At 37.8% G+C, this 26,464-nt stretch overlaps 1 protein-coding gene across 9 annotated transcripts in view; it reads right to left on the bottom strand.

The window, feature by feature from the left end:
• The window catches only part of Pard3b (par-3 family cell polarity regulator beta), a 977,771-nt gene that overhangs the window by 147,491 nt on the left and 803,816 nt on the right, over nucleotides 1–26,464 (bottom strand). For 8 of the 9 annotated variants that reach the window (XM_074071526.1, XM_074071528.1, XM_074071527.1 and 5 more), the window contains one exon: nucleotides 7,641–7,943. In XM_074071526.1, coding sequence (XP_073927627.1) covers nucleotides 7,641–7,943 — 303 coding nt within the window. Of the gene's footprint in view, nucleotides 1–7,640; nucleotides 7,944–11,176; nucleotides 11,546–26,464 lie in introns of those variants that run through there. The other variant, XR_012447363.1, reaches the window with a different exon arrangement.

Below are 26,464 nucleotides of genomic sequence, written 5' to 3'. Positions count from 1 at the left end.
GTCACACTGGACCACAAAAAATCTTATTTTGCATAGACAAACATAAATGTTTGTCAGTCCACTAGGACTGACCAAGAGTAAGTAACCCCCTTTCTTGTCAGGGTTACCAGATGGTAAATCAAGAGATTCTCACAAACGTGTTTAGATGTTAAATATCTAACATGTCAGTTAGATATTTGACAAAATATTCCACAACATTCACAAATGAACTGGAGAATGAAGACTAGATAATAGTTGACTAGATTAATTGCTAAGTGAGGATCCCAAAGAGTGTTGATTAATGGAGTTCTCAAATAATGAGTGATAGGATTGTATTTGACATTGATCAATGATCTTATCAATGATAAAGATGAGTCTACAATGATAAATATGACAATGGTTTAACCTCGGAAGGATAGCTAATACATTGGAGGGGAAAAATCAATGCCTAAAATATATCTATTAGCTACAACAATGGGTTAAACCTAACAAGCAATATTTTTTTTGTTTTGTTTTTGGATTTTTGAGACAGGGTCTCACTGTGTAGTTCAGGCTGGTCTCAAACTCAAGATCCTCCTGCCTCAGCTTTCTGAGTGTTAGGACAGTCCACCTGGCTTAAAAACCTAACAAGTAGGTTTTAACCCAGATATAAAGGATATCTTACATTTTAGAAAAATAATTCTATGAATATAGGATTTGGTATAATATACCAAGGGTGGGAAGATGGCTTGATGACCCAAATGAAAAACACAGGAATTTTAGTTAAAAAATTCAAGTTAATTATGACAACTGATGTACAAATTGAGGCCACGTGAATAATTATGAAAGATTAAGATCAAAGGCACAAAAACCCCATTGCCTTCTTATGGTATCTTTAATGTGACATCTGGTTGTATAGGCTATGCTTAACACCGAAATCACAAACTTAATAGACTGAGGTATTCAGAAAATGGCCACTTAGAGGGCCACAGTTGTAGACTATAATGTGAGAAGGGACTAAAACAGCTGGGGGAATTTATGCTGAAGAAATGATTTGCAGTGACATACTCAAGTGCCATGCTTTCTGCATGCTTATTGAGGCCAGTTTGGAGCATACAGCCTGGCACACGTCTGGAATTCAGTAAATGCTTCTTAATGAAGGTGGGCATAGAAGTCACTTCAAATATCTGAAGGGCTGTTAATGTTTTGTGTCCAGGAAGAGCAATCCAGGATCAATGGACAATGCTCCACAGACAGTATATAACTGGATAAAAAGTGGGCATTTATGTATTAATCAGAGTGATCTAAAAGTGAAAAAGGGTGTCTCATGAATTCTTGTTGATAGAAGATTGTCAGAATGAACTGAGTGGTATCTTGTGTAGGATTTTGTAGTGAACATGACTTGGCATTTGGTACCATCCAACACTAAGGTTCTGTTAAACCACTCATTCACCCACTGCAAAAGTATTTATTGAGTAACAATTGTCCTGGGAACTGAGGATACAATGGTATACAAAGACAGGCAAGATGCCCACACCCATGGATCCTGGAGTTGAGATCAGGGGTCTCCAGTTGGCTGTTATGCACCCCATTTGGGAGGAGGAAAAATATTAGAACCACTACCTATATTGTAATACTTAAAAATCATATGCTTTTATTAATTTATATATTTGGTGAATGTTTAATGATGTATATATTATTAGACTAAACAGGTGTCTATCACTGAGGAACAAATACACATACCAAGAGCATTTTTACTGAACGAATGTGACCAAACATATTTAGCAATCTTTAATTAAGAATGTTAATCAGCTGGGCATAGTGGGTGCATGCCTATAATCCAAGCATTTGGGAGGTTGAGGTAGAGGATCATGAGTTTGAGGCCAGCTTGGGCTACACAGCAAGACCCTGTCTCAAGAAACCCAAAACAAAAAACATCAAATAATGCAAAACCGCAATTGTATCAAGTGCCACAAACACCTTCTCCCATGTGGGTCTATTCTTTCCCCATTCAAGCTGTATATTTGAATGATCAGATACTGTGGGAGCCCTTTACATGCTGATGTGGGAGGGCAAGACCAGCACGTTTTACCCTCAATAGATATCAGGCTCAATCGGAGGGTAGGACTTAACCCAGACTATGTTCAAATCCTGAAGAACCAGCACTGTGCAAAGGCAGTCATCTGTCTCTGTCATGACAGGATTTTTTTTCCTTTCTAAGCACCACCACTTACAGATGAATCCTACATAAGCTAAGGTGTTTTTTCTTAGAAGGGCTGAAGGTTTAGGGCCAACTCTAGAAGCAAGGAGGGAAGAGAAAAATGTTGACCATAATAGGATGCTACCATGAGCCACACACAGAGTAGATAAGAGATATACTGACAAATAGGGTATAGTTTATATGGTTTATATAGATATTCAGTCCCCTCCAAAAAAAAAAATACAAACTGTAAAACTGTGTTTAACAATCACAGCATGTGAGGCCATCATTATAACTCTCCCTTTTATAGGGAGGAGGCGAGGAGGAGCCATTGTTGAGCAGCCTATGGAATTTCAAGACTGTGAGCCATGCTAAAATCCTCAGCCTGCCCTTTCCCACTATAGTCTGCCTCACCTCTCTCAGCATGACTGGAAACTCCCTACAAGGTGGCCAAGGCTCTCATTTGCTTTCTGCTCAACTCTTGGACTCTCCTGTTTTATCTCTTACCATTTACCCTCACTCAACTTTCTATTTTGTAGAACTTCTTGGAGTTCCTCTAACACATGGTGCTTCTTCTCACTTTGACCTTCTCTCATGCCTCCAACCCAACAGCTCCAGCCATAGCAGCTACCCTGTGCTGACCCTACAGTGTTCCTTTTCATCTTATGTTCTTGCTGAATCCTTAGGTCTATGTACCTACTACTAGAGTACAAACCTCATACAAGAGGAATGTACCCATGTGCCCCAGGTCTCCTGGTAGACTCAGTACTGATTCTGGTCCTGGTTCTTAGAAGATGTTCAATAAGTATTTGTTGAATCATTTGGATGAAGATAAGGCATGACAGGCCAGACATGGTGGTTCATGCCTGTAACCCCAGCTACTTGGGACGTGGCTATCAGGAGGATTGTGATTCAAGGCCAGCTGGGCAAGAAGTTAGTGGGATCCCATTTCAATCAATAAGCCTGATGTGGTGGTGCATACTTGTGGTCGATGCAAGAGGTGTATGTAGAAGGATCATGGTCTGAGGCCAGCCCCAGGCAAAAACATGAGACACTACCTGAAAAATAACTAAACCAAAAATGGACTGAGGGTATGGCTCAAGTAAGAGATGCCCTGCCTAGCAAGAATAAGGCCCTGAATTTAAACCCTGGTACCACCAAAAAAAGAAAAGAAAAGATAAGACATGATATCTTGAAATAGTTATTTTACTGAAAATCATGCAGTTGTTATCTGGTAGGGAAATGGACCCAGGTCAGCATCCTTCCAAAAGCCATGGCTTCACCTGACATTAACATTCTAGGAGTAGATGTCACTCTACTCTCTGGATACTGTACTAGCTTCTTTAACAAAGAAATGAGAGTACTGGTCTATATGACTCTGTAGAGTAGGGAAAAAGAAGACTGTACAATATAGAGATACAGAATAAATTTCTGACTCCATGCTGTGCAACTTTGAGCAAGTCACTCAACTGGACATCAGTTTCTGAAGTGATAGTCTGAGGTTATTCTGGAGGGTCTCTGAATTTTCCTGTTAGCTCTGAAATACTGTCACAGATGGAACTTCAAAGGTGCACCGGTTTTCTCCTGCACCTCTGTTCTTTCTTTATTGCTGAGTTCACTTTAAGTTCTTGCCTCCTTATTTCTCTTTTTGTTGCAATTCTCCCTGTGTTCCTACTGAGCTATTGACATTGTTCTACATTAATTTGGCTTTTTTGTGGCCAAATCCCAAACTCTCCTTGCAATTCCCAGTTTCTTGGCCTATAGTGCACTTGAAAACCTCATTTCTGTACCACCTGCTAAACATCTTTCTCTTAATACTAAGCTAGGGGTTTTGGCTGCTCTTTGCTTTCTCCTGCCTCCAGGCTTTGTCATCTCTTACAAATGTAATCATATCCTAATTCGTCTCACCATCTTCCTGGACAGGCTATTTTCCCTAAATAAAAATCTATCAGTTCATTCCTCAATTATGATACTTTAATAGCTCCCATTTTCCACAGGATTGGAAAACATATCAGTATCCACTGCACACATGCTACCTCTCATTTTTCTGGAGCCCAGGGTAGGCTCTACTATTCAAGTATATCTTCAGAACCTTCTTCTTCTTTTTTTTTTTCTCAAACTGTTTTCCATTTTATTTCTTTTTTTATTATTCTTTTATTCGCATGTGTATACATTGTTTGGGTCATTTCTCCCCCTCCCCAGTCCCCCTCCCCCAGCCTCTCCCCCCTTCCTCCCTCAGTTCCAGGCAGGTCCTGTTCTTCAGAACCTTCTTAACACAGACTTCCAGACAGTTACTACCAGTCAATAATTATCAGCATCGAATGTCACAGAGTCATTCACAAATCGACTCCAACCTGCTGTCCAGTCTCATTTTCATGACTTTCCTTCTCACCCACACTTCTGTGTTCTGGGTGCTTCTGACCTTCCCTAAAATGTGTATTTTTTCCAGGCACTTAGCCATTGTTCATGCTTGATGACATTGTAAGGAAAGCAATTATCCTACTATATATGGTTAATGCTTATGAATCCTTCCAGAGGTTTTGGGAAGCCTTTCCTGCCTAGCTCAGGGAGAGTTAAGAAAGCAAGAATTCTCTTCTTCTACTTGTATTATATTGAAGTTATCCATTTTCACATGCGTTGGTCCCGTGCTGATTAGAATACAACTACTTCTGGACTGGGACCATGTTGAGGTCATCTTTGTATCTTATCTAGAGCTTTCTACAATATCTAGAGCACAGTAGGTAGCAAATGAATGCTTTTTGAGTGAATGAGTGAGTGACTGACTGAATAGATGGGTAAATGATGGCACTCTTTAATTATAATTAAGGAAGGTATAGAACTTGCAGAATTTGCTTGTAGGGACACTGCCAACGAAACTTTTCTTAGGCTCACCTGGGCCCAGAATTTCACTGATGGACAGTAGTACTGTTAACAATAGTAACTATGATGATGATAATAGCTAGCATTATGGAATGCTTACCATGTGCCAAGATAAAAATTGCTGGCTTTAAGACTTCAAGAAAAAGGAGCAAAGCAGTCTTTAAATATAATTAAAGATAAGAATAGAATAAAGATAAATCTGGGTATAAAGTCACCCTTTGATCTGCTATCCAAAAATATGACAGTTTATAACTCTACTGAAAGCAACTTCAGATCATTTAGTAATAGAAAGGGGTCACTGACATAAGTAAGACCTTATTACTCATACAGATGTCTGGGCTAGGCAGTAAATAACTGAGTCTTGATATAGTGGTGGCAGTTAAGATTATCCTAAGAAATTTCATTCCTGGTCCAATCTACAGGAGTTAAAATCCTCTTAGGACAGCATTCCTATATAGTGTCTATTATGGTTTGAGTATGAAATGTTCCCCATAGACTCAAGTATTGAAGACTTGGCCCTGGGTACAGTAGTGTTTAGACATAGGAAATTGAGAGGTGATTTCATCATGAAGGCTCTAAGCTCATTGATGAGATCATAGCTTAATGTACTATTCAAAGGTGGAGCATAGAGGAAGTAGTTCCCTGGGGGTGTGACTTTGGAGGGAATAGTTTATCTCTGGCTCCTTGGTGTCCTCTACCTCTGATTCTCAGCTGCTATGCAGTGAGGAGCTTTGTTTCACTACATGCTTTTGCCATGATGTTCTGCCTCATTGTGGCCTAGAAACAACAAAGTCAAGTGACGATGGGCTGAAATCTCTAAAACCACGAGCCAAAATAAATCTTTTCTCTTTTTAGGTGTTTATCTCAGGTATTTTGTCACAGTTCTGGAAAGCCGACTGACACAGTGTCTTAAAGAATATAAGTTTTGTGGGGTGGATAAGCTTCAGGTGACAAAATTTGGGGTCTGGTGAGTGTCAGTTCTTGGATGGTCTTCTTATAGACTTAATTTGCATGTCAGCATGTTGGGCTTCAGAAATCTGCTGAATTCCCCATGTGGATTTGATTGAGACTAGAATAGTTCATATTTAGCTCTATGGAATTAATATTGAGAGATACTAGCTTAGGAGGAGCTAAGAAACAGTCCTTCTGTGCTGGGATTCTAGCAGCGGACATATGCAAAGAGGATTGCTATGGAGACCTACCCGACTTAGAGAAGGAAGATTGACTATGCTCCAGGCCAGAATAGACTGGAATGTCATATTATTATTTACATGACAAAATTGAACCTTCTATGAAGGCTGGGGAGAAAAGGACAACTCTTAATCAATCCTTTGAATTAGCAGTTTAGTTATTATGGCCATACCACATAGTCATAGGATTTTATATTTTCATCTTGTCCCAAAGAAAAACTTGACCATCTTTCTTTAATATTATCAACCTGGAAGCTTGACAGTAAGGATTAAAAATTGCTCCTTTCTTCCCACTTGGTTATTGGAAAGGCTCTGAAAGGTAATCAGTCTTGTGAAGCTACACTTTACAGTCTGCATAAAAATGCCATGATTTCCCTTCCTCTCCCCAACCTAATTGAAAGTGCATAATATCACCCAGCTGGGGAAATGTAAACAGTAAACATATGCAATACATCATGCTATCACACAAAAGCTGGCTACTAATAGGGACTGGGTGGTTGTCAGAACCCTAAGAAATCTGGAAATTGAGTCTTTTTTCTATCTAGAATGAGAACTCTTTGAGCCTTCTTTGACTCCTCCCTCCAGACTTTAAGCTGCAGTCAGATTAAAGCAAGGTCAGTCAAGCCTGCTCCCTGAATGTGTAATTTCAAGGGTCACCTAACAATGCATATTGACTAAAACTCTCTTAGATCAACTTTTCAAGACATAAGGCATTTTCCTTTTGGCAGGTGGTGGGGTTGGAACCACCTTGTTCCCCACCTACTGTAATTGTGCTGACAGATGGTCTTATTATCTCTCTCCTTAGCTGCTAAACCTAAAGCTCCTTGTCTTTGTCATCTCCCATCTTTCTCTACTTCATCAGACTCCTATTGCCAAGATGATCTCCTTTTCCACCTCTGATCATCTGTGAATATCTACACAGGGTCACATTTTCCTTGAGTAAAACAATCCCAATCTTACTTTTCAAAGTCCCCTGTATGTCTGCAGCTATCTATAATTCCACTTCAATTACAACTACTTGGAAGTCATCATTTTCTCTTCTCTCACTCCTCACCTCCAAATGTCATGCTATCTTCTTACATAAGTCTTTGTAGTGGGGCTCTTAGGAGAAAGGACGCTATTCCTTCAAAGTTTTCATCATTAGTTCTCTGACACAATATTCCTGCAAAAATTGCTTCCTGATGCACCACGAACTCTACTACTATCATTTATTCATGCCACCTTCTAACTGGCTATTGTTTTATTTTTGATGGCTGATACCTACGGGTGGGTCAAATGGAACACTTGTCTAGGGTACTATGTCATTTCAGTTCTAATAGATGGAAGGATACATTTTTATCTGCTTCAGCAGTAGAGATGATTTGAAACTTACTGAATTAAAACTGCATTCATCTTTCACTAAGTTACATTACCTGTCAACTGCAGCTGGTGGATGATATGGCTTGTTGACCTTGGCATAGAGACCCTCTAAGTGGTCTCTCTCTGGAGACAGTGGACGGCCATCCCGAGGGTAACTGAGTGGTCCGGCCCGAGGGGGAGATGGAGATCTAAAGACATTTGCAGATGCACAGGGTTCCCGAAAGTGGTTCACTCTGGCATAATTGGGGTCCATTTCATCATCATCCATATCATGCACTGATCCAATTGCTCCAGTAGCAAAATCAACAAGAGGTCTTGCCTGCTTTTTCCTTAGCTCTTGATGTTTTGCTCCAATCCTGGAAAATATAGAAGAGATAGCAGAGTTGTTTGTGAGTTTGGTATGCAAATACAATGAAATAGTCTCCCAAATCTATGTTAACTCTTGCTAGACACTCAGCAGTGACTTTCCTGTTTAGTTAAGACCACATCATGCAGAAATGCCCATAGCATAAGAAGATTAATTTTACATCACTGACTTTTATTTGTCACAAGGTCTTGATAACAATGCTATAGATTTTTGACATGTTATCTACTGATGGCTGAGCTGATAGCAGTCCCTCTCTTTAAATGAGAGGTGTTTGTGGAAACAGTTCATCTCTAGTATAATGCTATGGAAGTCCTTTTTAGAACAGGGTTGTGTGTGGAAGAGCTCATCAGGATCTTACATTTTTGCTATAACTTCACCATTTAGTGTCCTAGAGTTCCAGCACAGTCTTCTAAAGAAAGGAGTTTGCAAAAATTGATTTAAATATGAAAAAGAAATACAGAGGCTGTCTGGTCACTAAAAGCAGTGGGATCAGTGGTAATTTATAAGAGACTCTAAGTTTTTTGGTTACACAAGTGGGGATCATTGTGTCTCATTATATAGGGGCTAGGGACAGAGTAAAATAATGAAGAAATTAATAGGCTTCTGACAGAGATGAATTGGCACATATAAGTGAATTAAACACCATTACTGGCAGAACTCTACAGTGCTAAAGCCTTAAGTAGTATTACAAAATGCTACTGCTAATCAGTGCCACTGTGTAGACTACTGGGGATGGAGCAGAAAATTATACTTAGGTGGATTTCAAATTCACTTGAATTTTGAGAATTTGTTGTTTAATGTGGAAAGTGTTAGATCATTTCTTCTCAATTTCTAGTTATATGATAAGATGGACAGGTCACTGTGGCACCTTCTTGGACACTTGGTGATGGTGTTAGGAAGCCTTCAGCACTAATTAGGAAGTTTAACTTTCTGTCTCTGGGCAAACAAGGTGAGGAGGGATGGGATGAAAAGGTATAATGCTGGCTCAGGTGGCTAAAGAAAGATGGGCAAGAAAGGATAGGGGATGAAGCTGAAGTCCTAGACCCAGGGAAGATGAGAGAGCTGTGAGCTGTGAGTAAAGATCTACATATGCCTGGAGACTTATATGGAAGGCCTGAGCTAGTTACAAAACAAAAGCCAAACCCCCTTAGCATCTTCTCCTCTTCAAATGAAAACATTTGTTTTTGTATACGGCAGCTAGTTTTAGTTTACAAAACATCAAACTCTTAAGTTAAAACTTTTAGAAGCCACAATCTTTTAAGGTACTTTTTCTTTTGCCAGGACATGTTTTCATTTCATTTTTTATTTTTCAGGAGTAGAAAGGAGGTGAAAAGAAATGGGGTGGTGGGAGAAAAAAACAACAAAACAAAACAGAGTAAGAAGGCATAAGATAAAAAAGCAGCATCTGTTCTCAAGTCACAATAAATGAAAATAAATGCCTGTACACATGATTGCATATCTCTTTTGACTAGGCCAAAGCATGTACCCTACACATAAGTAATTAGAAGAAGTTATATTTTTTGCATAAGCAGCATGAATCTCCAAGGGATTCTGAATTAAGATGAAAGGGAGATTACACAGTAGGGTACCCATTAAGGGGCCTTGCCTATCCTCTTTCAATTCATGTTAGTCCCAGATTCATGGATGTTTGTTTTGAATAATTTTGGTGAAGAAGATAACCTTCTCCATTCTGCAACAAAACAATCTTTCCAGGGATGTGCAGACTTGGTTATCAGAGAATGCTTGCTGCACGATGATGGTAGGGATGGCTTTCCACTGCCAACAGAGTGAAGGACATCAATAAAGTTAGGGGGTGGGCTTCCGTGTGGTTACTTTCCCTTAGAAGAGGGATCCCTTCAAGAGAAATCAGTCAGCAGAAAAAAGAATATCTCATGGCTGCCACATGGGGCTACACTTGTACATTAATGGAAATGGAATATACCAAGCCTGCTTTTTTAAAATTACAGAAATAGAACATAAGAATCTGTCTCTTATTTCATCTCTTCTCTGTCTTATAGGTTTCCTCATTAATTAAGCTTGCTGAGTATATAGAGATTCTCAGATGAAAAGTACTCTGTGTATGCAAAGCAGTGTTTTATCTTCTATTTTTCCTTTCTAAAACAAAACCAAATTCCTCCTCAATCCTCTCTGCACCACTGAGTGTTGCAGTAACTAATTTCATATTAATCACTCAGTAGGTGAAACAGTAATTTCCCTGAACCATCATTATTATGCCATACATTAGGGTCTCTCCATGTGGGGGAGGACAGGACAATCTTTGAAAAGGGGTGCATGGAGGCAGAAGAGACTTTCTCAAGAAAGAGTGTCAAAGAAAAAGATTTTATTTTTGTAGCTCTGACCTCCCCCCATTCTGATTCAGTATTAGAATTCTAATTGCTTCTTGTCATTTCCACTTGGAGATCGCTTTACCACTGGGAACTCAACCTGTTAAAATATCTGTTTTTCAAAATACCCCTTGATAATATGCCCTTCATCATTTCATGGCACTACCAGTTTCCCCATTCTTCAGAGCATACTGCCTTTGAATTATTTAAATCTCCCTTTTCTCTCTTTTTCTATGAAAACACTGTTGTTTCTTTTTTTTTTGCCCATAATATTTCTTGAATGTGCTCTTTTATTTCCATTTCTTTGGCCACAGTCTAGTGTTCAGATTATATTGTTTAGATCTGCACTATCTAACATGGTGACCATTAGCTATTTGTGTGGCTCTATAAATTTAAATTTGAATTAATTAAAATAAAATAAAAACTCATTTTCTCATTTTCACAAACCACATTTCAAGTGCTCAATAGCTACATATAGTTAGCCGTCACTGTATTAGTATAGATATAGATTAATTCCATTATTGCAGAAAGTTCTATTGGACTGTGTTAGTCTAGATTATTCTAAGAGTTTTGATATGTCACCTTATCCCACATAACTCTATGCCTTTAAGATACAGTAGAATAATTCTCTTTAAAGAGCATTTCTTTCATATATCAATCGCTAATGGAAGATTATAATAAATGACAGTAAAAGTATATAACACCACTTCCCTATCTGAAACACTAAATGAACAAATGATTGAAAAATCAGAAGAAAATTCATCTACAATGGAATTAGAAAATGACCATTATCTTAGACATTGCAATGAAATTGAGACTCAGCCCAAAAGCATAGTGTGAAGAGCTAATACATGTTTACATCTGTAGTGGGGCTTACATTTTCCTGAAGTAAGGGAGCACAGATGGCAGAGGGTCTGAGGACAGGAGTAGGGCCTGAAATTGTGGGTAAGTCTTTGTGAGGATCCAACTTCAGAATAGGCTAGAAGAGATTTATGCCCTCTGAGCAGTATCCTGTCTTGGGGAAATTTCATGGAGGTGAAATCGAGAGAAGAAAGAAATATCAACCTGATTTGTATCTGAAAGGCAGAAGAGCAGAGAAAATTCAAACTCATCAAAATAAAACCTGTCATCTAGGAGACTTCCCTGAGACCCAGGTTGTTCTCTTGTCAGGATAGCTGTCGCCTCCAGAAACCCCCAAATCGAAAACCAGAGAAAATGAATGCCCAGAACAGGGTATGCAGACAATCTGGAAAGAAATGTTTGAAAAGAAATGTTTCTATATGTTTGAAAGAACATATAGAACTGAAGTTAGACCTTAGACAGCTATTTGCATATCATCTAATACTGTATTTTAGAACATTTTTCTTTTTTTATTCATCTTCCCCCCTCCCACAAGCACCTCCCAACTGTACCTATTTTATAGTCTTGTCTTTCATTTTTAATATTTAAGTCAATGCTCAAAGGGATTTCTCACTGTAACATTTTTCTTTAAATTTCAAACACTATAGGACATGAAGTTAACTTAATTGGTCATAGAAACATTTAAAAACTAAATACAATAAGAAAATATTACAACTTATTGTAAATAGTAAACATAAGTATTGTGTCAAGAAGGAGAAAAGTAAAGTCATCTAAAATTCAGGCAAATTCATGCTGGTCTCAAACATGAATACAGACCAAAGAAAAACATTTAAAAACATTTTAAACTACATTTAGTAGTTGAAAAACTACTAAATAAGGAAAAGCAGCCAACCAATAATTGAGTCAATGTGAAGAAACCAATCTGGTTCTTCTGGTCTGAATGGTCCCCAGATTTATGTGTTGAAACATAAGCCCTGTTGTGATGGTGTTAAGAGGTGGAGACTTTGGGGAATGAACTTAGACTCCACAGCCTTCAGAATTATGAGAAAGCAAGTTTCTGTTCTTTAAGAACTGCCCAATTTTAAGTTTCTTGTTATAACAGCAAAAGCAGACTAAGATACTACTGAAGCAGTTTAATGACAGTGCTGACGGGTCTGGAGGTGAATGACACATTCATATACATGCAAAGCTAAAGCTAAATATCTGTTTGAATAATAGTTACAGAAAAATGTGAATATTATACATGGACAATATATAAATAATGTCACTAATGAGAATCAGAAGCTATAAAGCAGGCATCAATAGTTCCTGCTAAAGTTGATAAACCAAGAAACAGAGGTCTGAGTATAGTAAATATAATTACAAAGAACCCACTAAAAGAACAAATTATCAGCAGAGGAGAAAGAGACCAAACAAGCCCCAGCTATACAACAGAAAATAGAAAAGAGACGAAGCAGTAAAAGAGAAAATAGCAAAACAAGCTGACTAAATTTATGTTATGACAGTAACTATAAGGTGGATTAATTTCTTTATTACAACTAAAGGATTTCAGATATGATCAATAAGAAGAACACATTGAGTGCTATTATAATAGTGACATATTGGAAACAGCCTGAATGTGCATTAATAAGGGATTACAAAAGAAGCATTCTTCAGCTGTAAAAAAAAAAATAAGGACATAGTACTCCTACTATAAAAGGAAATAAGGTATGCATAAAGGTGCATAAATATAGGTATAGTAATATTTATAATTATTTATAACTTAATATTTATAAATTAGATGTCCTTGCATAGAAAATGTCTGGAAGGATATATAGAAAATGTCTGGAAGGATATATAGAAAATTTATAACAATGGTTGCCTCTAGAGAGTGGAATTGGAGGTAGCCTTTCTACCTAATATGCTATTTGAATTTTTATGTGATATATTTTTAAGATAATTTAAATTTTATACGAAAACTTTTTTTTGAGGTCCTGGGGGTTGAACTGAGAGCCTCCAGCTTGGTAGGCAGGTGCTCCTCTACCACTTTGAATTCCCAGTGTGGCAATGGTGCAAGGACAATTCACTGAAGAGAGATCTGTTCAAGAAGCAGTGCTTATAACAATAAAAACAGCATGGTATTGGCAAAAACAAACATGAAGACCAATGGATTAGAATAGAAGACCCAAACAGATTGTCCACACAGTTCAGCCAACTGATGTTTGACAAAGGAGCCCAAAGCACACGATGGAGAAAAGAGAGCATTTTCAACAAATGTTGCTGAGAAAACTGGATATCCACATGCAGAAAATTAAAACTAGATCCCTGTCTCTCACCCTGTACCAATATCAACTCAACGTGATATTAACATTCACGTAAGGTGTGAAACTCTGAAACAACTACAGGAAGTACTAGGAAATGCACTGGAAAATATAGGCATGAGAAACGACCTCCTAAATAAAACTCCAATGGCTCAGCATCTAAGAGAAAGAATATAAAAATGGAACTGCATCAAACTAAAGAGCTTCTGCACAGCAAAAAATTCAGTCACTTGACTTAAGAGAAAAATCTATGTCAGTTACTCATCTGATAAGGGACTAATATCCAGAATTTATAGGAAACACAAAACACTGAACCCCCAAAGAATCAACATCCCAATTAAGAAATGGGCACATGAATTGAATAGGGAATTCTTCAAGGAAGAGGTACAGAAGGCCAGTAAATACATGAAGAAGTGTTCAACTTTCCTGGCTATAAAAGAGATGCAAATCAAAACTACACTAAGATTTCATCTCACCCCAGTTAGAATGGCCATCCTCAAGGGCAAAATCAACAACAATTGCTGGTGAGAATGTGTTGAAAAGGGAACCCTTATACACTATTGATGGGAATGCAAATTAGTACAACCATTATGGAAAGCAGTATAGGAGACTACTCAAAAAGCTAAAAATAGAACTTCCATATGATCAAGTGATACCACTCCTTGGCATATGTCCAAAGGAACATAAGTCAGGATACAAAAGAAATACTTGCATGATGACTGCAATACTGTTCACAATAGCCAAGCAATGGAAACAACCCAGATGTCCTACAACTCATGAATGGATCAAGAAAATGTGATATATATATATATATATATGTGTGTGTGTGTATATATCTCCAATGGAGTTGGAAGGAAGAATGGACACGATGTGGTCTGACGGTAAATAGATGCAATTGGAGGACATGATGTTAAGTGAAGTAAGCCAGGTTCAGAAAAACAAAGGCCACATGTTTTCTCTCATATGTGGAAGATAGATCCAAAAGATAAACATATACACAAAACCAAACATGATCATATACAAACTCATATGTAGAACATGTTTGTAACAGTAGAACTATTCTATGGAACTCAGGGAAGAAGGGAATGGAAAAGAGAATGATAGAGCATCAACAATATTGTAAAACATAACATCTGTGAAGGTACAGGATATAATGACAGGTATTGAAAGCTGTTGAAAAATGGGGTGTATGTGGGGGTGGGGAAGGGGTAAGGTAGAGTAGGGGAAGGAGTAAGGTAGAGTCGGGGAAGGGGTAAGTAGAGTCATGGAAGGGGCTGAATGGACCAAAGTATACTCACAGCAGGGATACACTGAGAAACACCTTTGAACATTGACTTAGAAATTAATAACGAAAGACAGAACTGTAAAATTGATACAGTGTGTGTGAGGGGGTACTTATGGGAGACGGGGGGGTGAATGAAGGATATTAAGTTGAGGGAATACAGTTGATGGACTCAAAATACCTATACGTAAAAGAACAATGAAACCTCTTGCAATTGCTTGAAGCAGGGTGGGGAGAGTCGAGGAGGAGAGATGGGGGGGCAATCTAGCCAATGTACAATATAAGCCTATTTTGGAATTGTCACAATGAATCCCCCTTTACAAAGAATATATTCTAATTTTTTTTTAACAAAAAGAAGTGGTGCTGGAAAAATTGGGTAAGGGAAACAAAAACCTTCATTCCTACACTATATTATACCAAAATCAATTCAGGGTGGGAAGTAGGTCTGAACACAAAGACTAAAACAATAAAGCTACCAAAATAAAAACAAAGGACAATATCTTCCCAAACTTAGGGTAAGCAAACATGTCTTACAGAGGGCACAACAAGCATGAACCATGAAACACTGGCAAGTTAGACTTCACCAAACATAAAACCTTCACACCAAAAAAACATCAAGGAGTGGGGGCTGGCTTCCTAGCCAGCCTAGGAAGCATGAGGCCCTGAGTCCAAATCCCAGTACCAACAAAGGAAAAAGCAAAAGCATCAAGGAGAGTTGGGTGTGGTGTCTCATAACTGTAATCCCAGCTACTTAGAAGACAGAGATAAGGAGGATTAAGGTTCTAGGTCAGCCTTGGCAAAAACATTAGCAAGACCCCATCAACATCTAAGAACTAAGGCTGGCTCTGGGTAAAATATGAGACCCTATCCAAAAAATAACTAAAGCAAAAAAGGGCTTAAGGGAGCGGCTCAAGTAGTAGAACACCTGCCTAGCAAGCAAGAAGCCCAGAGTTCAAAACCCTGTACTGCATGCCCTCCCCCCATTCAAGGAAATTATAGGTAAATAAGAGAAAACACCTGCAACAAATATATCTAACAAAGGATGTGAATACAACATAAAAATACTTGTCAAGTGAAATGGCCTGATAGCAAAAGACTTAAACAGATATCAGCAAAGATTTAAAAAAAAATGCCTAAAAGGCTAATGAAAAAGTGCTCAATATCATAAGTCAGGAAAATGTAAATTTGAACCACAATAAGAAGCCCTCACTGAAGTGACAAAGAATGATAATACCAGACATTGGATAGGATGCAGAACATCGAAAACCTTCATACACTGCTGGTGGAAGTGTAAAATGGCATAATCCCACTAAGAAAAGGTCTAGGGGTTCTTTCAAAACTATACATACACCAACATATGACCTCACAATTCACTTCTCAGGTACTTATAAGAAAAACAATGCCATATATCTACAAAAATCTGTGAAGACTGTTTGGCAGAAGCCTGATTCACCACAGTAAAAAAGTGGGACTGTCTCAGATGCCTATCAACAGGAGACTGGTAACAAAACTATGATATATTCATACAACAGAATATCAATCAGCAGAAAGAAGAAATAAACGACCAAAATACACAACAGGGATGGACCTCAAAATTCTCATGCTTAGTGAAAGAATCTGGACACAAAAAGAAGTTAGTATGTAATCCAGTGTATGAGAGCTTCTGGATCAGGCAAAACAGTCCTATGATGACAGAAATAAGACTCTTTCATCTGGTGGGGGGTGCATTGAGTTAGAAAGGGCATGAGGGAATGTTCCTGAGTGGTAGACATGTTCTGTGCCTTGATGTTACAGCCATGCAAACAGAAGGGAGGAAATTCTACTGTTTGCTTAGGAGCTGAACATTTCACTTATGTAACTAGTTTAAAAAGAACTTAAAGCAGAAAGAAAATACAAGCAAAATATGCATTAATGCTACTTATGCTTTTAAAACTGTGATTAAATCTAACAACTTTAGTCATTAATCCTAGATTTACCTTTTATAATTCTTTCTAATACATTAACTAACAATAGTTGCTATCATAACAAATGAATAGAACCAGTGCCATTACTGGAAAAATGTTTTATTTGCTTAAGAAAATACATCTCTTCTCCAGAAATGTATTTCCAAACTACCAATTCATAGGCCAGCTACCAATGTGGACAAATACAAATCATTCTTATTGATCCATAAACACATCCTGTAAAGACAACTTGTTTTACATATCTTATGTCTTGCATTCATCATTCAACAGATATCTAATGAGTTACCTGCACATTTTAGAGTTTTTTGTTTGTGTTTTGGTGGGGTTTTTCTTGATGCTTGAAATTGAGTACTGTATACATATCCTTGCCTTTGTAGAATTTCTATTCTAGTAGGGGAGGAGGAAATAGAAAAAGTAACTAGATAAAATTTAAAATAGATTTTTAGTATTATAGAGGAAAATGAGACAGAGACAGCTGGTAGGAGTTGGAGACTACACTTTTAACCAGTTGATCAGGAGAGGCATCACTGAGAATACTAAACCAAAGGTCTGAGGAAGAGTTAACTGTACAGATAACTGGGCAAGAGTACTCTAGACAGGAGGACAACAGGTACAAAGACCCTGAGGCAGGGAAGTGCTGAAAATGGTAAGGAGGCCAGTGTGGGAGACTAAGGAGCTGGAGGTCAGAGTGGAAATGGAGACGTAGATCAGCCTGGGCAATGGTATGATTTTGGCTCTTCCTCTCAGTGAGGTTGGTAGCCAATAGAAGGCTTGACACAGGGAAATTCTGTGGTCTGCCTTAAGGGGAAAAGGGTCTCTTTGACCTGTATGTTAAGAACAGACTAAAGGTGATGGGATGCTGGATGAGAGAGCCACGGAGACTAGTTAGAGGGTAATTACAATTACCCAGGTGACAGAATGTGGTGGGTTAAATGAAGGTATAGGAATGGAGATGGTGAGTAGTAGCTGGGTCCATAAACTAAAAATAAAACTGGATTAAAATCATAATTCTATAATTAAGACTACATTGCAAACAGCCCAATTAGGGAAGTTTTGCTGCAGCAAGGGCACTTTCTATCCAGTATATTTCATCTATCTCACAAAAAGTGTAGACACTAATAATGACATTTGTGATGTACATTGATTCTCACAATGCACAAAGATCTCAACTGCACAGAGGAGGAAATTGAGATTTGGAGAAGATAAGTGCTTTGCAAGCTCACATTTATAAATTGCAGGAATTGGAGTCTTGAATTCTATACAGGTGTTTGACTTTAACATTAATTTTTTCACTTATGTTAGACTAGAAATAACTTAAACACGATTACACTTTTGAAATTTATACAATGAAAACTTTCAGTTAGTCCAAAGTACAGCTAACAGTATGTGTCCTATACATCTGTCATCCAGTTCATTATTTAACATTATCAAGATTTGCTACATTTTTAATCCATATATTTTTCTGTTAATATTTTGCAAGTACTTAGAGTGGAAATTATACTCAATCATTCTTTATATCCTTTGGAAGGCACGCCAAAAATATGAATGTTTTATTACATAATTACAATACCATTAATCTACTTAAAGATCAACAATGATTCTACCTTACACATAAACAAATTTTCCCCAAATGCCTAAAAGATATTTTTATTTCCTAATGGACTTACTTGAATCAGGTGCTGAAAACTGTCTCTACATAAAATTTAATTATCTCTGATGTCTCTCTACAGCCTTAAGTAGAATATTGGGTATTCTTTTTCCTTTCTGCTCTTTCTTTTCCATGCTGTTTAAATGGTGCATGGCAGGCAGATTGTCCTGAAGGTGCCCTATGTGCTGGGTTTGTCTGTTCAAGTTAGATGATTTAACTTGCTCCTTCAACCTCCAGGTAGTGTCTAGAGAAGCACTTTGCCAGAGAACTTTCTGTGGTGATGGAAATGTTTTATACCTGATAAACTCTAATGCAGTAGCCACTATCCACAATAGACATGGAATGCTTGGAATGTAGCTGGTATGACTAAAGTACAAAATTTTCACATTAATTTATTCAAACTTAAACAGTGACATGTGACTAATGGTTGCCATATTGAAGCTGGAGGCTCAATTATGTTCAGCATCAACTTTTGTAGGAATGGTACTAATGTGGGTTGAATGGTGGTGCCTCAAAATATATAATCACTGAAACCTGTTAGTGAGACCTTATTTGGTTGGATAAAGGGCCTCTGTAGACATAATAAAATTAAAGCTCTTGTGGTAAGATCATCTTGGATTATTCAGATGGTCTCTACATCCAAAGATGAATGTCCTTATGAAGAAGAAGAGAAAGAGAAGAATCAGAGAAGGAGGCACTGTGAAGGCAGGGAAGAGATTGGAGTCATGATTCCACAAGCCAAGAATGGTTGCTGGAAGTCAAGACAAGCTGGGAAAAAGATATGGAACGGTCTCCCTAGTTGCCTCTAGAAGGAAGAAATTTTGCTGATGATCTGATGTCAGACTTCTGGCCTTCAGAACTGTGAGAGGATCAATTTCTGTTGCAAGCCAAATTTGTGGTAATGTGTTACATTCACCCTCGGAAACTCATGCAGATGCCCTTCAAATTGTGTCACGTCAAAAGGCATATAATATCTGGTTATATTACTTTAGTGATGCTAAGAGGACAAACCAGTGTCTCCATTGTAAAGTTCCATTAACACTTTCATTTATTCATTTCTTCTGCTTGTGAGTTTTGCCTGAATTAATTATTTAATTAGAGATTGCAAAATAGCCATTATTCCTTTACATTTATTATCTGGAATTTTTTTATCAAGAAATTTTGGTGTTTTGATTTTACTTAAATACGCTCAGCTCAGGGAAGTCAGAATAAATGCTTAATTCTTTCTTTTTAATTACTGATTTTTAGATTATGGAGTTAGTGACCTAGAAGCTTCCAATGGGGACCAAAGAGTTTATATCAGAGACTTTTTCCAACCTTTCTGGTAGAGAGGTTGTAGGCTATTCAATTTTAAGATGTCTTCTTAGCTCTACATTTGGTTAGAATATTTTGTATTGAATACGCCCAGTCAAAATTGTGTTCTAACATCACTTAAGGTAATTACTTTTCCTTAGTGACTAAACAATCAATTTGATTTAGAGTTAGGTTATTTGTTTTTGGTTTGTTTTCAATTTTTGTAGATTGCTTTTTGTTTTCATTTAATTTTATTATTAAATGCATAAGATGTATACTTTTCCAAATCCAAATATAACATAGTATAGTAAAATAACTAATTTCTGTCTTCTCTACCCTAAACAATAGAATTACACCTTTTAATTTTGGCAGTACTGGGTTTGAGCTCAGGGCCTTGTGCTTGCCAGGCAGGTAGGTGCTCTACCCCTGTGCCACTAGGCCCTTTTTGCTTCAGTTATTTTTCAGTTACTTTCCCACTTTTTTCCTTTTATTTTTTTTGGCCTAGGCATGCCTGGACCATAATTCTTCTCCCTTGTGATTGAGATGAACGGCATAAACCACCATGTTCAGCTTTTTTGTTGAGATGGGGTCTCTAACTATTTGTGCCAGTTGGACTCAAAACTAGATCTTCCCAATCTCCACTTCCCAAGTAGCTTGGATTACAGGCATTAACCACCATGCCTGGCAGACTTGGTTTTGTTTTGTTTTTAAAGTAGACATGCTTACATATCTGTATCCCTTCTTTCTTACACAAAATGTAACATACTGTACATGTTTTTCTACACTTTGCTTTTTGACATAGATTTAGAATAGTACTTCATATTAGTAAACAGATCTTTCTTGTTTTTAAAATAACTTCATTGTATTCTATTATGTGGGCATGCTTTTGTTTATTTGATGTTCCAAACATTCTTGGGTATTAGGATATTTCCAGTCTTTTTCTACTACAGACATAATTTGGAGATATTGTGGATTCTAGTTCAGAGCACTGAAATAAAGTGAATATCACAATAAAGTGAGTACTGAATTTTTTGGTTTCTCAGTACATATAAAAGTTATGTTTACCCTATACTGTAGTCTATTAAGTATGCACTATCATTTTGTCTAAAAAACCTAATTTCTAAAAACTGCTAAAAATCATCTGAGTTGTTGGAAAATTGGCAACAATATACTTGCTCAAAGCAGGGTTGTCATAAACCTTTGATTTATAAAAACACAGTATCTGCAAAGCACAATAAAGGAAAGCACCATGAAATTAGGTATGTCTGTACAAATACTGCCATGATGAAACATCTTGAAACATTTTTACCACTGTGGCTCTGGGATGAATTCATAGAGGTAGGATTGCTGGTCAAACAAGAACACCCATATGTCTTTTCCTAGATTACTTTCTAGACAAATTTCCTTCCATATCTGTTCTATTTTGTGTTGCCACCTGCATTGTATGAAGTGCTATTTCTCTGGTTTCATCCTCGGAATGCATTGTTGAACTTTGGGAAATTTGATAAACCTAGGTGAGGTTTTAATTAGCCTGTCTTTATTATGTGATGCCGAGTATCTTTTCATACGTTTAGGGGCCATTTTCATTTCCTCTTCCGTGAGCTCTCCATATCTTGTGCTGATTTTTCTATCAGATTGTTGGCCATTTTCCCCCCTCAATTTTTCAAAGAGCTTTGTATAATAGTGATATTAGCACTTTGTGATACAAATTGCATATATTTTTTGTGAGTTTCTCATTTGTCTTTTATGATTTCTGTTAAAAGATTGTTGAGTGATGTTAACACTTTATACTTTTTCCTGTAAAGCTTTATAAAATTTTAGTACTTTTGCAAACTATTTTTGGTTAACTTTGTTGCATGCAGAATGTGTCAACAGTACAGTTCTGACTCTCCTGACCAGTGCCAGGAAGATCTAGGCACTGCAATTCTTTTTGTTGCTACTGTGTGAGTGCAAACAACAGAGTCAGATAGGAATAGAGAGCAGAGAGAAGGTTTGCTACCTACAGTGGGGACATTAGTTGAGGTCAGAACAGGTTTTGCAGGGGAGAGATATGGGGTACAAGAAGTAGCATCATTAAAAGAGATTATAAACTACCTGCTGCAGAGGTTTCTTTTTTGACAGCGGAGATAATTTGTCTGACTATCATTTCTGCTTTTATAATAGAAGCTGCAATTAGGTCACCACAATTATCCTTTGTTCCAGAGAACAGGCCTGGTTTCTTTATCAATGGGGTTTCAAAGTTGCAAGCTATGCCTGGTCAAGAACAATGACAGCTTATTATGAAAATTATTATTATTCTGACCAGAAAACACAGTGTTACATGCAATCTTTGTGATCAATGTTCATCTTTTCAACAAAACTGTTTTAACTGCATTTAATATTTCCCATCGTTTTCTCATTCCTGCCTGGGTGTCTATAAGATTTTCTAAATGATCTCGCTTCAAACTGTTCATTTTTTATTGTCTGCCTAAACCAGACCCAATGTGGTAAAAGAACTTGACTGATGGGATGATTTATCACTTTTCTTGTAATAAATAACTATATTTCTGTAGAACAATTTAATATTTCTGCTATACTGACATGCAAATTCTTTAAGATTGTTAATTGTATCTTTTAAGTAGATATTTCACCATGTTTTCCTCTTTCTATACACAAACAACACATTGAGCCTTCGTGGTTTACAGAATCCACTATGTGGATTTCCTTCTTGACTATTCCATGAGTGGCCAAAGGTCATGAGGCAGGGGACATGATATTTCCTGCAAATCCTAAGTGCTCATTAAAGCAGTCAAAGCAATGAAGTTTGGAAGACTCTGACCATCAGGTGTAATCTGAAAACATTCTAATTCAGAAGAGCCTGGGGAGGTTCACTGGTCCTTTGCCTCTGTGGGAGGACCACAGAAAAGACTTCCATATCCCAGATGGCACAGAATCAACCCATTTCCCATATTAAATGTTTCTTGGGTGAGTCTATTTGAAATTCTAAAATCATGATAGTTGTTTACAATTCCTAGCTATTCACTGCATTTTTTACAATGTCAAACGACAAGATTCGTTACTACTTCCCACTGCTGCTAAATACCACCATTTCAGGAGAATAGCCATTCAGTGAAGGCTCCCCTATTATTGCAATTTACATTTTCCCTATATTTATACCTTTCCCAGACCCATTAAACTTTCTCATTGCTAATGCGCTGAGTTCCTGTAATTTGTATTCTCAGAATGTGGACAAATTTCTCAGAAATGCTTAGTAAACATCTTCAGCTTTCCTTGGAAAATTAGCCCCAAAGAGGGATACGGGGTGGAGGGGAAAAATCTACAGAGTGCTTACAATAGTCTCTGGTAATTCATGATACCCTTATAGTAATCCTATAGACAGTGCCCCTACAAAAGGTGTCATTAAGCATGTTGACATTAAAAGATGCTCTTTAGGCTGCCCGCCAAGAATCATTGAAGAAAGAGCTATATAGAATCTGTCCTTGAGCAAGCTTTGCTGCTTGGATGGAGCTCATAACTGGTTGATGTGCTTTATTCTTATTGTCATTGACATCTCTGTGTGGCAGGAAATAGCCTTTACTTTTGTTTCATAATCCCCCCATTTGTATGTGCCCACTATTTGTAGCACTATGAGTAGCAGAAGGGAAAATGAGGGTGTTTTTGTATTAAAATATTCTGGAACATAGCCTTTTTTAATCCCAAGGGTGTCAGAGATTATATTTCCAAAACAAATGACAGACTTTTTCCATAGGACTGTCATCATATGGAAAAGAATGAAGATATGGCCTCTTGTTGTCTGGGGTATTACAGGTCTACACAAGTTTCCTGGGGAAGAAACAGGAAAAATGTAGAGAATAAAAGGAAACTAGCTACATTTCCTTTCCTTTCCCTCCAAACCCTCCTTTTCCTTCTGTTTTGTCACCTGGAATTCCACACCTGGAGGCTACTGTCCTGGACATATTTTGATCTTTGTCTCTAAGTGCTTACTTACATAAAAATGTGCTGAGGCATAGCAAATGTAAGCGTCACATGGCATGTGCTGTTGTGTTTCCTGTGTAGACTTCCTAAGGCTCTGCACATCCATCCACACGTTACATAGGATCTTCTCTACAAGGACTCTGTGCACATGGAGAGCTCTAGAAGTACTACCAACCTCCACAGGGCCTGGAACCGTGTCATAGGTGTGCAACCAGCCTGCTCCTGAGATGAGGAGACACTGATCCTTTCCACCTAATGTTTCTACCCAGCCCACAGGTAAAGGACACTTGTATTCTGAAAAGTCACCTTTCCTACATCACAGAGGATCCAAAAACAATTGGGCCAGCAAAAATATCTATGCATCCACAGTTTTTTCTATGGTTATAATTAGAAATTGTCATTTTGGGTTTTTTTTTTTAAATAGTAAGACTGTCCTAGAGAAACCATACAGACACAAGTCCAGTTACATTCCAAAAAAAATGGATCCAGTCAGCCAATTATTTTATTCCAATGTTTATAAAGTGGTTAGTATGTACTAAGAATTGTGTTAGGCTGGCTGAAAAGGATAGGGGACATGAGTGCCAGCTGAAAGAACTACAGGTGTGTCCATCAAGTGTGGAAACTAAGCTCTTCTCTTACTTTTAAAAGGATAGTGGTAGGGTCTTTGTTAACAGTAGTCTAAGCTGGAAGGTAGAGAACCAAGTGACTACAAAAGCAGAGATTGGAGATGTGCTTTGAAGATGGAGAAGGGAGCCACAATCCAGGAATACAGGCAGCCACCTAAAAGGCACTGAAATAGAGCCTACATAAAGAATTGGCCCAGGTGACACTTTGCCTTTAGCCAGTGAATCTGATTTTGGAATTATTGATTTCAATTTTTAAGTAGTTAAATTTGTGATGTAAGCCACCAAGCTTATGGTTATTTCTTTCAGCAGCAATAGGAATCTTACATTGATTATGAATGAAAGACCCAAGTAAAAGTATTTAGGAATAGCCTATTTTCCTTCAGAGCCTAGGTTAATGTATCATTATTCATCTTTCCTGCATTATAGAAATATGAACAATGAAACCTCACATCTGACATCATCCGAAAAGAAAAAATAAGACAAATTCTAGAAACTTTTCTTCTGTGTGTCTTGAGGAGATTAAAAATGCATTTACTGTAGAAACTGAGAGGAGGAGCCTAAGCGAATGGCTCCACTCATCAAACATTACAATTCCACTGGAGACTATCCTGTGAGCACAACACCTATGCAAGCTGGTCCTGGTGCTGACTCTACAGCATAAGAAATGACTTCCTAGAAGGAGAATTATGGGTTTACAACAGAGGATGTCAGGTTTTCTCTAAACAAAGATATCTTCTTATCATAACCCCCAATACATTATACAGCACACATCTCCTTTTGCATTTTTAATAAAGCAAAGCTTGAAAATGAGCAGCGATCCTTTTATTCCCCCTCAGAAAATCTACAGTGACCCGCTTGCAAATAATACAGAGGAAGTATCCCAGAAGAGGCTCTTGGTTCATTAAAATAATCAGCATATTCCAATATGCATTCGTCCCTGAAATAATAACAATTCACTTTCAATAAATTAATTATGGTTTTAATGAGCAAAATTTACATTTATATTTCTGCCTTAAGATCTTCATGGGGGGCAGCATCCTCGTCCATGGAGGGCCACTGAAGCACAGCCCTGTGCAGAGCAGAGCCACAGCTGATGATGGGTACGCAGACACTTTGCTATTTCAAAAATGGATACAGAATGTGGTAGGGAGCCAGACAGCCTGGGATGGAAACCAAGCTCTATCACTTTCTAATTTTGTGACCACGGACAAATTATTTAGCTTCTCTGTCATCTGTGAGAAATACAATAGTACCTACCTGAAAGAAAGAAGGCTAAATAACATTACAATGAAAGCTATCAGAAGAGGGTAGCTGGCACATAAATAAAACTGTTAGCATTGACAATACATCCATGCAGGTCTGACACAGGTGAGATGAGGTAACAGAGAGAAGAGACACTTACTCAATCTTTACATACATACACAACTAGTCCTTTTGAAAGTGGACACACAGTTTCTTTCAGCTTCCTCACAATTCTAAATGTAACCTAGGGCAGAGCATAGATACTTTTAATAAATGCTACATAACCCAGATTTGCTAGGAGGCTCAGGGGATCAGGTGTGTGGTAGTTAACTGAATTTTCTGCTTGATGGACAGCAAAGCAGTAAATGCTTTGAGTTTGAGTCTGTTGGCTGCAAATCTTTCTAAAATATATTAATCCTTTAACTTTTCCTAATGGTACTCACTGAATAGAATCTTTTTTGGAGAGGGGGAAACAGACCTTGCTTGAAGAATGTTCTTCTCAGCTCTAATTTTCATCCTGCAATACTTGAGATACTGATGGAGCAACTGAAAATCAACTCTGATCTGATCTGATTCACCTTATTTACATTCCTGAGTGCCTACCATATGCTGCGCACTGGAGCATGTGTCTGATTTTCTCCTGAGTCTCCTTTCCTTTCCCCACCCACTTACTGGTGAAGTGTTCAAAAGAGAATGATAAAGTACAGGTGTCCCTTGACTTACAATGGGGGTCACATCCTGATAAACCCACTGTACTCTGACAACCTTGCAAGTTGAAAATGCAGTGAACACACCTAACATACAGAACATCACAGCTTAGCAACTGAGTGCACTGCAGAGCATCAGCTGTTTCCCCTTGGGATCAGGGACTGACTAGGAGCTGTGTCTGGGCGCCACTGTCCTGCATCTCAGGAGAGAATTGCACCACATGTCTGTAGCTCATGGAAAGATCAAAATTCAAAGATTGGTTTCTA

This window comes from Castor canadensis, chromosome 4, assembly GCF_047511655.1.
Source record: "Castor canadensis chromosome 4, mCasCan1.hap1v2, whole genome shotgun sequence".
Taxonomy (NCBI): Eukaryota; Metazoa; Chordata; class Mammalia; order Rodentia; family Castoridae; genus Castor; species Castor canadensis.
Note: the sequence above shows the minus strand (reverse complement) of the source record. Positions and strands in the feature narration are given on the sequence as shown.